We start from the raw sequence: 12,298 nt of genomic DNA, 5'->3' as shown, positions 1-12,298 counted from the left end.
AGACAACTGGGAACTCTGAAAAAAATAAGGTTGAATCATGATGACGTCAGTGATCTTCAGGTCGTAGCTCTAGAAAGAGGCCAGAGTTCACACTTACAATTCCGAGTTGGATGACCGTTCAAAACGTATTTTCCCAGTCCAAGCTCGTTTTTTCAGAGTTCCCAGACAGGATGGCCAGTGTTGAATGTTTATAATTTTTAACTTAAAAAAGAGACCCTTAAACCCAGACTTTGGACCACACACCCACTCCACTGAATAACAGGCTAGTGATTGCTTTGATGTGTTTGCAGTTAGCCACTGATTCCTTCCAAACCACTCATTGTTGAATTTGCAATTTCCAACTTTTTGTATAATTTTTTATTTTATGATTTTTAAAATTATTTTTATTTAACCTTTATTTAACTAGGCAAGTCAGTTAAAAACAAATTCTTATTTACAATGACGGCCTACTAAAAGGCAAAAGGCCTCCTGCGGGGACGGGGGCAGGGATTTAAAAATATATATATAAATATAGGACAAAAAACACACATCGCGACAAGAGAGACAACACAACACTACGTAAAGAGAGACCTAAGACAACAACACAGCAAGGCAGCAACACATGACCACACAGCATGGTAGCAACACAACATGACAACAACATGGTAGCAACACAACATGGTAGCAGCACAAAACATTGTACAAACATTATTGGGCACAGACAACAGCACAAAGGGAAAGAAGGTAGATGTTTATGTCCAATGGTCGATGAGCACTGATACGTTTTATCTTCATTATTTCTCTTCATATGACAAGGATTAAAAAGGATTTACCAGTAGATTGTCGACTTGATTCATGATGATGACTGCTAGCTAAGATTTTGAAGTCCAATCAAAGCTACTGTAGATATAATGTGATTTGATGTAATTTTATCTGTGGCCGATGACCTTGAGCCTTCTTGGAAGGGCACTTCTTATGTAAGTCTATGGCAGCACCCAAGGGGCTTGAATTTTCGAATTTTTTGTTTTAATTAAACATTATTTGCAAACTGATATGTGACCGGTATTAATGCCAAAATAACATGCAAAACAGGCAACCCAAATAAATGTGGGGCTCAAAGCCCCACCTGCCTTCAATGACGGGTCGCCACTGATCATATCCCAGACATCTTATCCAGGTTTATCATAACCGGGTTACAAGCTTTTTCGGGTTATTGTAAACGAGATATGATGTTTATATGCGTCAACTCAAAAACGGAATACTTGAGTATCCCGAATAATAACGGGATATTGGTGTGCATGTAAACGTGGTCATTATTGTTGATTTAGACCTGGGCCACCAGGTGTGTGAAATTAATTATTAGGTAGAACAGAAAACCTGCAGGCTCTGGACCTCGTAGGGTCAGTTGAATGCCCTGCTCTACAGCATGCTTCTCTGCATGGCATTTTACAGGATGGTTTTCTTAAATAAGCATTAGATAACTAGCCTGGGTGCCAGTCTGTTTCTATTCTATAAAGCAGTTGGCAAGAGAGCAGAAGCAGACTGGCACCCAGGCTATAATATAACAATGTTCAGATTAAAAGCTCCCAGAGGTTATAAATTAATTTGATTAACGAATGGGCTTTCCTTGCTGTTGTCTAGGTGAGGGTCCCCCCCACCCACCCAGGTTACTGTTCTAATTAGGGTTGCAACTTTCACTTGGGACAGGGGGGAACATTCTGAAATTGCCTTTTTGTCCCCACCCCCCCAAAGTTGTATCATTGGAATGTGATACAAAACGAGGCAACGGTGTGCTTTAGGACCACGCAGACGCGTCTGTGTGGTCGGGTAGGCTGTTTGGAGTGTATATCCGACTGGATAACACATTTTTTTATAATTATGTCCCCCCCACTTCTAAAACCAAAGTTGCGCCCCTGGTTCTATTTATTGCCTTCGACTAGTAACTTGTCTTATTACACTGTGAAATTGTAGTGTATGAGTTTCATTAAGGGTGCTGTAACCTGTAAGAGGTTGTTAGGGTTGTCTATTTAGAAGGAATAAGAACTTGATTTAACATACTGACTTTGTGGACCCCCCCCATATGATCTATGGATTAGTATACCTACTTGTGAATAATAATGCGATTTGTGGGGTGGTGTTAACAGTTGGGAATGTATCATTTGATGGCTATAGATGAATCATTAAGGTGCATTGTTGAATTCGTCTGAAATTGAGAACAATATTCCAACAGAAAAAAACGAGACACTAAAACTACTGAAACATATTAATATTATCCTGAAGTGTCCAAGAGTTTAACTATAATACCTTAAAATATGTTATCTTATAAAAGTTATTGATTATACCCTATCTTGTATAGATTAGTATTTGCTCGCTATGAATAAAAAATACTTAAAAAAAAAAATATTCTCCTCTCTTTTATTCAATGTTAATGAATACATTCTGACAGCTATGAACTTTGGTTTTTACCTCTTCTCATGTTCACACAGGCGAATAGGGTGTCAGAGCGCCACTGCACTCTCTCTCCCTCGAGCCCCTGGCTTTCTAGAATGTTCCAGAGTCCAGACCAATGACTGATTGGTCCAGACACAGAGCTACTGGTTTCCAGTTACCAAATAGACTTAGTTTTGAATTGTTGGTTTTACATTAATTGTGAAAATGTTATGAATTAAAGCCAATAATTGTCCAAACAAATGGTTGTTTGGACATATATGCGTAATGGTTCATAAATAATTTAAATGCATTCAACTTATGGAAACTTATAACAGTAGTTTGACACAGTACATGTATATGCCTAATTATTCTGGAGATGCCGTTTACATTGGTCAACCAAAAACTGTCTGCAACTGTTCCAAACTGTTCATCGTGTCAACAATATGGCACAATAAAGATCCTGGAGATTGTACAATGCGTTCGATTGGAACTCTGCATTCCATGGTGCCCGGGTTGTTCTTTCTCTAAAGAAGGTATCTCGCCATGATAACATAACCCCACCCAGTACTGGGACGGGCGTGACTTTCTTGCTGATTGAAGGGTTTGTATCGAATGAAAACTGAGAAGTAGGGAGTGTCGTTTCAACATTGGCCAATTAGACCTTGCTATTTTGGGCATGGTCTGGACTAGTACTAAACGCTGAAACCCCCTTTCCTTTTGCCTTACGCCAAGGGTAAGGGGTGTGTATAGGAGGAGAAATTACGTTTGCTTACAGCTTTCTGATTGAAAGTACATACTGTCATCTTAACCTTTCTTTTCCTGAAACTATATATTTAATCCGCTTGGGTTACTGTCCACTGCAACAACCAACGCTCCTCATCATATCAAAGACAAGGTAAGAGCCCTCCCTTTCACCATTATACCTATTTCTTTGGTGTCCAACTTCTAAGTACAATGTTAAACCATCTCGTTGTCTAGCCATATTGTTTCAACGATATCCTACATGTTCGTTTAGTTATTTTGTAGTCTCGACGGCCTACCGGTGTATTTTGCCATGGCCTGCTGTCCACTTGCTGTGCCTTCAACTCTTAAAACCGCCTGTTGTGTGAATCTTTTTTATTTTTATTTTACATGAACATATAACACTAACATCAATGTATAATGTAGAAAAGTATTATTTTGAGGAGAACCGTATACGTTGTAGTGTTAGCTTCGTTTAAGTTACGGTGTTAAGGATTCTCCATTGGTCTCTATGGGCATGGAACATGTCCTGACACATCACGCAGACCTCGCGTTGCCTATGTAATGACGTACTGGCGTATGGGGCCTTGCTTGTTCACATTTCGCACTATTTAAAAACTAGTCGTTTTATATTTTAAATAGTACTGGTTTATTGTCCATTTTGAACTGTATTGCTAATGGTTTACACACAGAGATAATTCTAACCTTTTTGGGTGGGTGTATGTTTACTTTTTGACATGTCCATACATGCCCCCATGCAGTATTAAGTTGCGACCCCTATAGTAGGATTCAGACCAGTTCAATCCAGTTAAATAACAATTCAAGAGATCGTGGTGACAGGGACCAGTAGTGAATAATGACTATATAATAATTTAACGTTAGCTAGACCAGGGGGCTTCAAGTTTATCTTGCCCAGGGACCCTTTCCGAGGTAAACCTGTGACCCCCATCATAAGTATTATCAGGTGAATTATAATGGCAAGGAGAAGTAATCAACATTTTAGTTTGAAATTATTTTGACCTCACTTTTATATAAAATTGGAAGATGAAGTGTAAACTGTAACATAGCGTATTAGCTCAAAAGGTAACAGATTTTCGATAAGAGCAAGCTGTTCAGCTGGTCAAACAACGGTTAGGCATGTGTTGGCAAAAATGAATGTCCAAGCCCAGAAAGTTTACCAGGAGCCAGCGGTTTCCGCAGCGGTAGTCTATTACCTGGTGTTTTCCCCCGTTTTAATGTCACGTGCACAAGTACAGTGAAATGCCTTTCTTGTGACCTCTAACCCCAACAATCCAGTAATCAATAACAATGTATTACTAAAAATACCAAGGTAGAACCAAAAACACACGAGATATAAAAATGAGAAGAACACGATTAAGTAAGCATACTATATACAGTATCAGTTCCTGTGCCATATTTGCAATTTGCAGGGATACTGGATCGATAGAAGTTTATAGCAAATTATTGATCGTTTGTATGTGTGTTGTAGTATCAGTGTGCGTAGTGTGTAGGGCCCTGTGAGTGTTCATGGAGACAGTGCAAAAATAAGCCAGTGTCGCCATTTAGTAGTTTTATGGCATGGTGGTAGGAGCTGTTCAGGAACCTGTTGGTGTCAGACTTGATCAACTTGCCGTGCAGAAGCAGAGAACCGCCCATGGCTTTGGTGGTCGGAGTCATTACGGGCCTTCCTTTCACACCGCCTGATAATAGAGATCCTGGATGGCAGGGAGCTCAGCCCTAGTGATGTACTGGGCTGTCCGCATCACCCTCTGTAGCGCCATGCGATCGAGGGCGGTACCTATTGCCATACCAAGCAGTGATGCAGCCGGTCAAGAGGCTCTCATTGATACGTACCAGTACCATTGTTAAGCGTACTGCCAGAGCATCCCCAAACGGGTTTTAAATTCATCTCAAATAAATGCTTAATCATCAAGTTGATATCAAATGTTACGATCGATACCATTCCTCTTAGTCACCATACCATCGGTGTAATATCTTAAATATGGAAATCTCTTATTAATCAATTCCCTTGAATTAATGTATTCACCATGCATTCTGTCCCCCTTTCGTCAACAGATGACAGTACTCATGAAGTTAATTTGAAACATTATATAATCAATTCCCATGAATTAATAATTTAATACATTCTCTCCTTTCCCTCTCAATAGATGCTTCCCACAGTGACTGGACCAGTGGCTCTGCCCTTTGCCGTGCAGTTGAAGGCTCTGACTGACCAGGAGTTCAGGTACCAGCCCAAGCTGAGCGGGCTGAGGATCATTGAGACGGCCCATGACAACGGCCTGAGGATGACCGCCCGGCTCAGGGAGTACGAGGTGAAGGACCTCCTGTCTCTGACCAGGTTCTTTGGCTTCAGTGCAGAGACCTTCTCCCTGGCCGTCAACCTGCTGGACCGCTTCCTCGCTGTCATGAAGGTAAGACCTCGACATCAGATAGGGTTTGATTAGAATTCATTAAAATTCGTCTTTAGTTCATTTGGTTTTAGGGTGAGCAATACAGACAGGGAAACAAATGACTGTTATTAGATGTGCAAGGACTGTAAAATCGTCACTCTATTAGGTACATTAAGTAATATCAGAATGTTCTACATCTCTTCACTTTGAAAATATTTCAAAGATAAAACCCCCAAAATCGATTAAATGATATTCAATATCTATCAGTGTGACCATTAACTTCAACCATTTGGTAAATAACATTCCTCTCATTCTTCTCCCATCCCCAGATCCAGCCGAAGCATCTGTCATGCGTGGGCCTGTCCTGTTTCTACATCGCTGTGAAGACCTCGGAGGAGGAGAAGAATGTCCCCATGGCCAATGAGCTGATCCGGATCAGCCAGAACCGCTTCACCGTGTCCGACATGATGAGGATGGAGAAGATAATTCTGGAGAAGCTCTACTGGAAGGTCAAAGCCCCCACGGCCCTCCACTTCCTCAGACTGTTCTACAGTTGCATACAGGACACGCTTGAAGATGACTGGTACGAAGACTGTAGGCTTGGACGGTAAACCGTGTATGTACCAGGGGTGTCAAACATACAGCACGTGGGCCAGATCCTGCATGGGGGTCCATAACAGGTGTGTCCAATCCGACAGGTGGTTTGAGAAAAAACCAAAGGAACAAACTCGGTATACTTTAAAACGACTAAAACCAAAACAACTGACTAAATCATAATGACCTATATTCTTAGTTTCTTGACTGTCCAGCTTGTTAATCACCACTTTAGTGCGGCCCCAGGTGCAAAATGAGTTTGACACCCGTAGTGTATACCAGGGTATCATGGTGTGATGTTTATGCAGTCAACTTGTGCAATAGGTTAATAGATAAAGCCCCTTTTGCATTATTTGTTCATTATGAAGCCGTTCCACAAAGCAGCTGATTGAGCCTGTGTGATGACTTGTGTTCACACATGCTTTTCAAAAGTAGTGGCTGGATAATGGGGATTTGAATAAGGTTGATGCTTTTATCTTAAACTCAGTTTCATATATATATATCTCCATTACATATGGATATTTCTCTTTAGCTCGTATGCTTTATAAGAGACTTGACAAACATCTTGAACAAAAATTATTAAAACACATTTTCTCTCCATAGCAAGGAGATCCTGAACATTGAGAGACTAGAAGCCCAGCTGAAGGCCTGCCATTGCTCTTTCACTTTCTCCAAAGTCAAGGTAAGATACTGTAGTTCTGTGTGTCAAAACAAATCTATTTTGGTCTCATTTAGAATCTCTCAATACTATGTGCATGTAGCTAGTTCATGTTGTGACATTGGATCTAGGTCTATTTTGGGCAAGGCACTTGGGGAAAGGGGTGCTTTGAGTGTGTGGGTGGAAAAACGTACTCAAAATAGTTTCAAACCAACTGTAAATGTTGATGTGTACAAATATCCCTCTTAATGTGTAGCTTTCATGCCAACCTAATGTCTCTTCTACCCCCCCTCTCTCTCTCCACAGCCCTCTCTGCTTGCCCTGTCCTTATTGGCTCTGGAGCTTCAGGAGCAGCATGACCATGAGCACGTAGACAAGCTGCTAAACGCCTTCCAGTCTCTCCAGCAGCAACTCACTGTGAGTGTTTACTGTCCAGTCTCGCCAGATAGCCTGGTCTCAGCTGTTTGTACTGTCTTGTTCCTATGTCATCACACCAAACATTGGGCATAGGAGTTGGCGAGAGAGTACAAACAGATCTGGGACTCAGGCTACCACCCAGTGTCATATCACTCCCCAAACATGTCTGTTGTAACCAGAACACTAACCAGGGTCTTGTTCATTAGGGCATACAACGGAAAACGTTTGAAATGTTTTGCAACGGAAAACGAGAGAAAAGACGCGCTCAAAGAAAATGAGTTTCTTATTGGACAAGTCCAAGGTAGTTTCTCCCCGTTTGAGTGTTTTGTTTCCCCGTTTGGTGCCTAATGAACACAACCCAGCAATGGAAGGTGTTTACACTGGGGCTGCGTCTCAAATGGCAACCTATGGGGCCTGGTCAAAAGTAGTGGACTACAGGAAATAAGGGTCCATTTGAGACACAGCCACTGTTAGCTATGAGGTGGAGTGTTTGCGCTGCTGTGTTGGAGCCCCAAGGCCTGTTGCCCAACGGATTGCCTAATGTTGCGGGATCATGGAAAATGTAGGCAAGTTGATGATTAATCAATACTCTGGAGAGACGTTGAGTTTGATCTTTGGCATTGGGAACCCTCTCTGATGTTTTAAATGATGCAGAATAAATGGGCAAATAGACCAGCAGCAGCACTAACACTCTGATTGGCAGGTTGTTAAATAAATTAATACTCTTGATGTGCTGTATAATAATCATTTTTCTGCTTGTGTTTCCTCAGGTCCGAGAAGGAGACCTGGTTATCGTGACAGAGTTGGTTATGAAGTGTCTGATTGAGTATTCAACCACCAGGGTCTCCAGGCCCAACAGCCAGAGGCTTCGTTGGATCCTCTCTGGCAGAACACAACGCACGTTAAAACACAGCTATTACAAGATCGCCCATATGCCCACAATCCCCGAGTCCGCCTACTGAACTCTGGGGCTGGGTGACCACCGATACAGAAGTAGGAGTACACCGATACAAAAGGAGAAGTAGGCTACCACTTCTTCTCCCCTAAAAACATGTTTTGTTTTTCAGTTTCATGGAAAAATAACAAAAAGCCCCCAAAAAAAACAACTTCCTGTACTCTACTTTTGCTACACGGTCACCCACCTCCACTACTAACCCATTTCCCTTACAGAACTGCATTATGGATGATGTAGTTCTTTAAGGGGAAAAAACCTGTTACCTTTTCTTTCTTTCCCTTTCTCCTGGTTTTTCTGTTCTGTTCTTTTTGAATAAGCTCCCTATTTATTAGCCTACATCTGCTACATTGACTAAGGCTGCATCTGAAATGGCGCCCTATTCCCTATATAGTGCACCACTTTTGATAAGGTTTCATCGCTCTTTATAGGGAATAGGGTGCCATTGAGAAGGCACGCTAAGGGAGTAATGCCCGGTCAAGAGTGGGTTTATCCGCTGCCATCTAGCGAAGATTAAATCCTTCCTGGTTGAAATGCTTGCATGTGTGTGTATACAGTATGTTCTTATCTAAATCAGTACCAACATGAATACTCTGCATAGTATTCTATCGTGGTTGCTGGTTTTAAGCAATGAAGTATAGAACCACCTAGGTCCTCAGTCCACTATGTGGAAGAGGAGGGAGAAGGGTTTTGTGAAAATGCAAAAACAATGGAACCAAGAAATCGGACCCAAAACCCTTAACTTCCACCCTAGGTTGACGAACTGGCCTAAAAATGCACACTCCTCTACCCAAGGTGATGAAAAATATTTTATTTCGATTTTTTTGTTGTTGTACTTGTGAGGGTGTTGCGGTTTCCTCAGTGATGTGATGAAACTAGCAACGATCCTGCACATGTATTGGTTTTAGCTTGCAGGATAGCATGCTCTTGGAGCTGAAACTGGCTGTGGATGACACCCCCCATTATCTACTGTGACGTCGATATAACTAACAATGGTTACAGATGAACACGATCACTATTACAAAATGTGATGTTGAATTATCTTGATTTGTGGCAAAAACCATAGCCTTTTAGAAAGCAACCACTCACAATGAATTTATTGTATTATGCTAAAAATGCACTAAGTCACTTAGATAAGCACAGTAGACATAGGAAATGAAGTTAGTTTGATCTGCATTTACTAAAGTATTTGATGTGCAGAGGCCATAGCCAACCACAATTTAGCTAAGTATTTTAAGAATTTGAAATAAAGTTGATGTTCTGGAATTTGAAAACTTTGCCTCAAAAAAAGAGTTAGAACTAAATCTGTTTAACCCACGTGTTTGGACCTTTCAATAAAACCATATTGAAAAGCTGTGTGATTGCACTGTCTTCAATGTTTTGAAAACACACGTCCCATAAAGACCACTTTTCAACGATTTCCATACCGACAGCTAGTTAACTGAATTATGGCTTTGAAGTCTGCTATGACAAAGGTTTGGCTGAATAAAACGCCAATCTGAAATAAAACACAGGCTCAGAGAAAAGGCAGGATGTAGGGCTGTATATTATTATGGCTTATAGTTCAGTTTCAAAGGACTGAGTATTCTAATTGTTTCAGAACACACCGTCCATTCTTTGCCCAAAGGCAACTGCTCTTCCTTTGCTGCATTCATAACCAAGAGGGAAGGTGGTAATTACAAGTTGTGAAACTGAAAATATAAGCTGGATGCATTCACATGTTTGAGAAACGCCAACTGGCTAACAAGCTGCATCAACTATAAACTAAAAGTACAGCTATCATGCTTGTGAACAAATTAGTGTTAAAAAAAACATACTAATAGATTGCATTTTATAAATGTTTTGTTACGTTTAACTGCTGAAAATGCTGTTATCGAGGTCATTTCATTAGTCAGTGAAAGAGGTCCGCATGTGGGAGAAGTCAGAGCTCAGGGGTGATAGACGAGTTTTCCACTAGTAATTACCAGTTAGAGGGCCGTTCAATTGGTTTTTCCCCAGTCTTATGTTGTAAATACCATCTTCCCACTTGGTTACGAATGCAGCACTAGTCCTACATTGCAATCTCTTCACCCCTAGGCCTTGGGCAGGCCTCAACAGTGTCCATATGACACAAGTCTTGGGTATAATGTACAGTGGGTGAGTCCCTCTTGCTGTTTGACGTCACTTTACTTCTGCAAGCTGTAGAAGGCTGGCCCACCACCTGCAAAGTTCCCAGAGATCTCTGCTCCACTGACGTCAAAGCCGGGGTTCTGTTGACAGAGTGGGAAGTGACACAGAGGTGGAAGAAGAGAGTCTAATTTTATTTGTCACCTGTGCCGAATACAACAGGTGTAGACCTTACTGTGAAATGTTAACTTACAAGCCCTTAACCAACAATGCATTTCAAGAAGTAGAGTTAAGAAAATATAAATAAAATCAAAAAGTAACAAGAAAATTACATAACGAGGCTATATACAGGGGATACCGGTACCGAGTAAATGTGCGAGGGTACAGGTTAGTCAAGATAATTTGTGAAGTGACTATGCACGGAAAATAAACAGCGAGTAGCAGCAGTGTAAAAACAGAAGCAAGCCTGCATGTTAATATGCCTTCATCTATCCAGGTTTTTCAGATGTGGATGAAGAGGCTTGAGGTTTTAGGCTATTGAGAAGTGTAATCAGTGTTGAGGCTCCTTGTGTGACTGTCTATAGCAGGGGTGGGCAAACTTTTTAACTCGAGGGCCACATCGAGATTTTGAAATTCAACGGAGGGCCACAGTTTTTGGGGGACCAATTGTTTGTTAAAATCAATTTGCGGGGTCCTCTCGAGTGGCGCAGCGGTCTAAGGCACTGCATTACAGTGCTTGAGGCGTCACTATAGACCCGGGTTCGATCCCAGATTGTGTCACAGCTGGCCATGCCTGGGAGAGCCATGAGGCGGCGCACAATTGGCCCGGCGTCGTCTGGGTTAGGAGAGGGTTTGGCAGGCCAAGATTTCCTTGTCCCATCGCTAGCGACTCCTGTGGCGGGCTGGGCGCATGCACGCTGACACGGTCGTCAGGTGTACGGCGTTTCCTCCGACACATTGGTGCGGCTGGCTTCCGGGTTAAGCGGGCATTGTGTCAAGAAGCAGTGCGGCTTGGCTGGGTCGTGTTTCGGAGGGACGCATGGCTCTCGACCTTCGCCTCCCCCGAGTCCGTACGGCAGTTGCAGCGATGGGACAAGACTGTAACTACCAATTGGATACCACGAAATTGGGGAGAATTTCATGGTATCTCCACCTCTATGGAACCTCTCGAGAGTTAGTTTCCTCTGCATCTGGTCCTGGAGCCAGGCATCAGCACAGTACTCTCCCTCAAGCAGAGGCCCAGCAGTTACCTCCCTCCCTGTTCGTCTTCATCAGCACGATACAGATCAGACACATCACTTAGCAGATATTGGTTGAAAATAAACCCTAACGGCTTATCCACTGAATGAGAAATGTGTAGAGAGGAATGATTGAGTCTATCTTGTGGAAGACTGATTTATTATGCAAGCTTTACACTCAACCATTATGTGTTGATTGAATTAAAAGAGAGTGGATGACCCACCAAATGTCCACGTTCCTTCATCAGCAACAGAGATGCCCAAATCATTTACCGTGGAAGTACAAGAGACGGGACTATAAGCAAATACAATATGCAATCCTTCAGAGTCAGCGATTGAAATGACTGCAACACTTAACAAAGAGCTGTAGTTAGTTTCAGAATGGGTGGGAAAGGAATAAGTCCTAAATATTTCTCAAACTAAAAGCATTCATTAAACCCGAGATTGACTTCATCACTACTTGTTTTTGTAAGAAGTGTTGACAAGCTGAATGTACCGAGGTGTCTGTTTAAACTACTAACACACAGCTCAGACACCCATCCATACCCTACAAGACATGCCACCAGAGGTCTCTTCACAGTCCCCAAGTCCAGAACAGACTATGGGAGGTGCACAGTACTACATAGAGCCATGACTACATGGAACTCTATTCCACATCAGGTCACTGATGCAAGCAGTCAGAATCAGATTTAAAAAACAATTAAAAATACACCTTATGGAACAGCGGGGACTGAGAAGAGACACACGCATACGCACACACACTCTACACACA

The 12,298-nt window shown here is 42.0% G+C and overlaps 1 protein-coding gene across 2 annotated transcripts; it reads left to right on the top strand.

Moving 5' to 3' along the window:
* The first annotated feature begins 3,110 nt into the window (after positions 1-3,110).
* LOC120047886 (cyclin-G1-like) lies at positions 3,111-9,538 on the top strand. 2 transcript variants are annotated; one of them, XM_038993467.1, is made up of 7 exons: positions 3,111-3,304; positions 5,319-5,582; positions 5,891-6,144; positions 6,759-6,837; positions 7,120-7,230; positions 7,437-7,531; positions 8,001-9,538. In XM_038993467.1, the coding sequence occupies exons 2-6, from the start codon at positions 5,319-5,321 to the stop codon at positions 7,506-7,508; spliced, it is 780 nt and encodes a 259-aa protein (XP_038849395.1). In that variant the 5' UTR covers positions 3,111-3,304; the 3' UTR covers positions 7,509-7,531; positions 8,001-9,538. The 2 variants fall into 2 exon arrangements, with proteins under 2 accessions (XP_038849395.1, XP_038849394.1); XM_038993466.1 differs by lacking the exon at positions 7,437-7,531 and having other exon boundaries at positions 3,113-3,304.
* Positions 9,539-12,298: the final 2,760 nt, after the last annotated feature.

This window comes from Salvelinus namaycush, chromosome 5 (genome assembly GCF_016432855.1).
Source record: "Salvelinus namaycush isolate Seneca chromosome 5, SaNama_1.0, whole genome shotgun sequence".
In the NCBI taxonomy this organism is placed as follows: Eukaryota; Metazoa; Chordata; class Actinopteri; order Salmoniformes; family Salmonidae; genus Salvelinus; species Salvelinus namaycush.
The sequence above is the reverse complement of the archived record's forward strand: the minus strand, read 5'-3'. Positions and strand labels throughout refer to the sequence as shown.

Coding starts and splice junctions, on each gene's coding strand:
- LOC120047886 (XM_038993466.1), top strand. CDS start 5,319: ATGCTTCCCACAGTGACTGGACCAGTGGCTCTGCCCTTTGCCGTGCAG. Junction 6,145..6,758: donor GACACGCTTGAAGATGACTG/GTACGAAGACTG, acceptor TTCTCTCCATAG/CAAGGAGATCCTGAACATTG. Junction 6,838..7,119: donor TCACTTTCTCCAAAGTCAAG/GTAAGATACTGT, acceptor CTCTCTCCACAG/CCCTCTCTGCTTGCCCTGTC.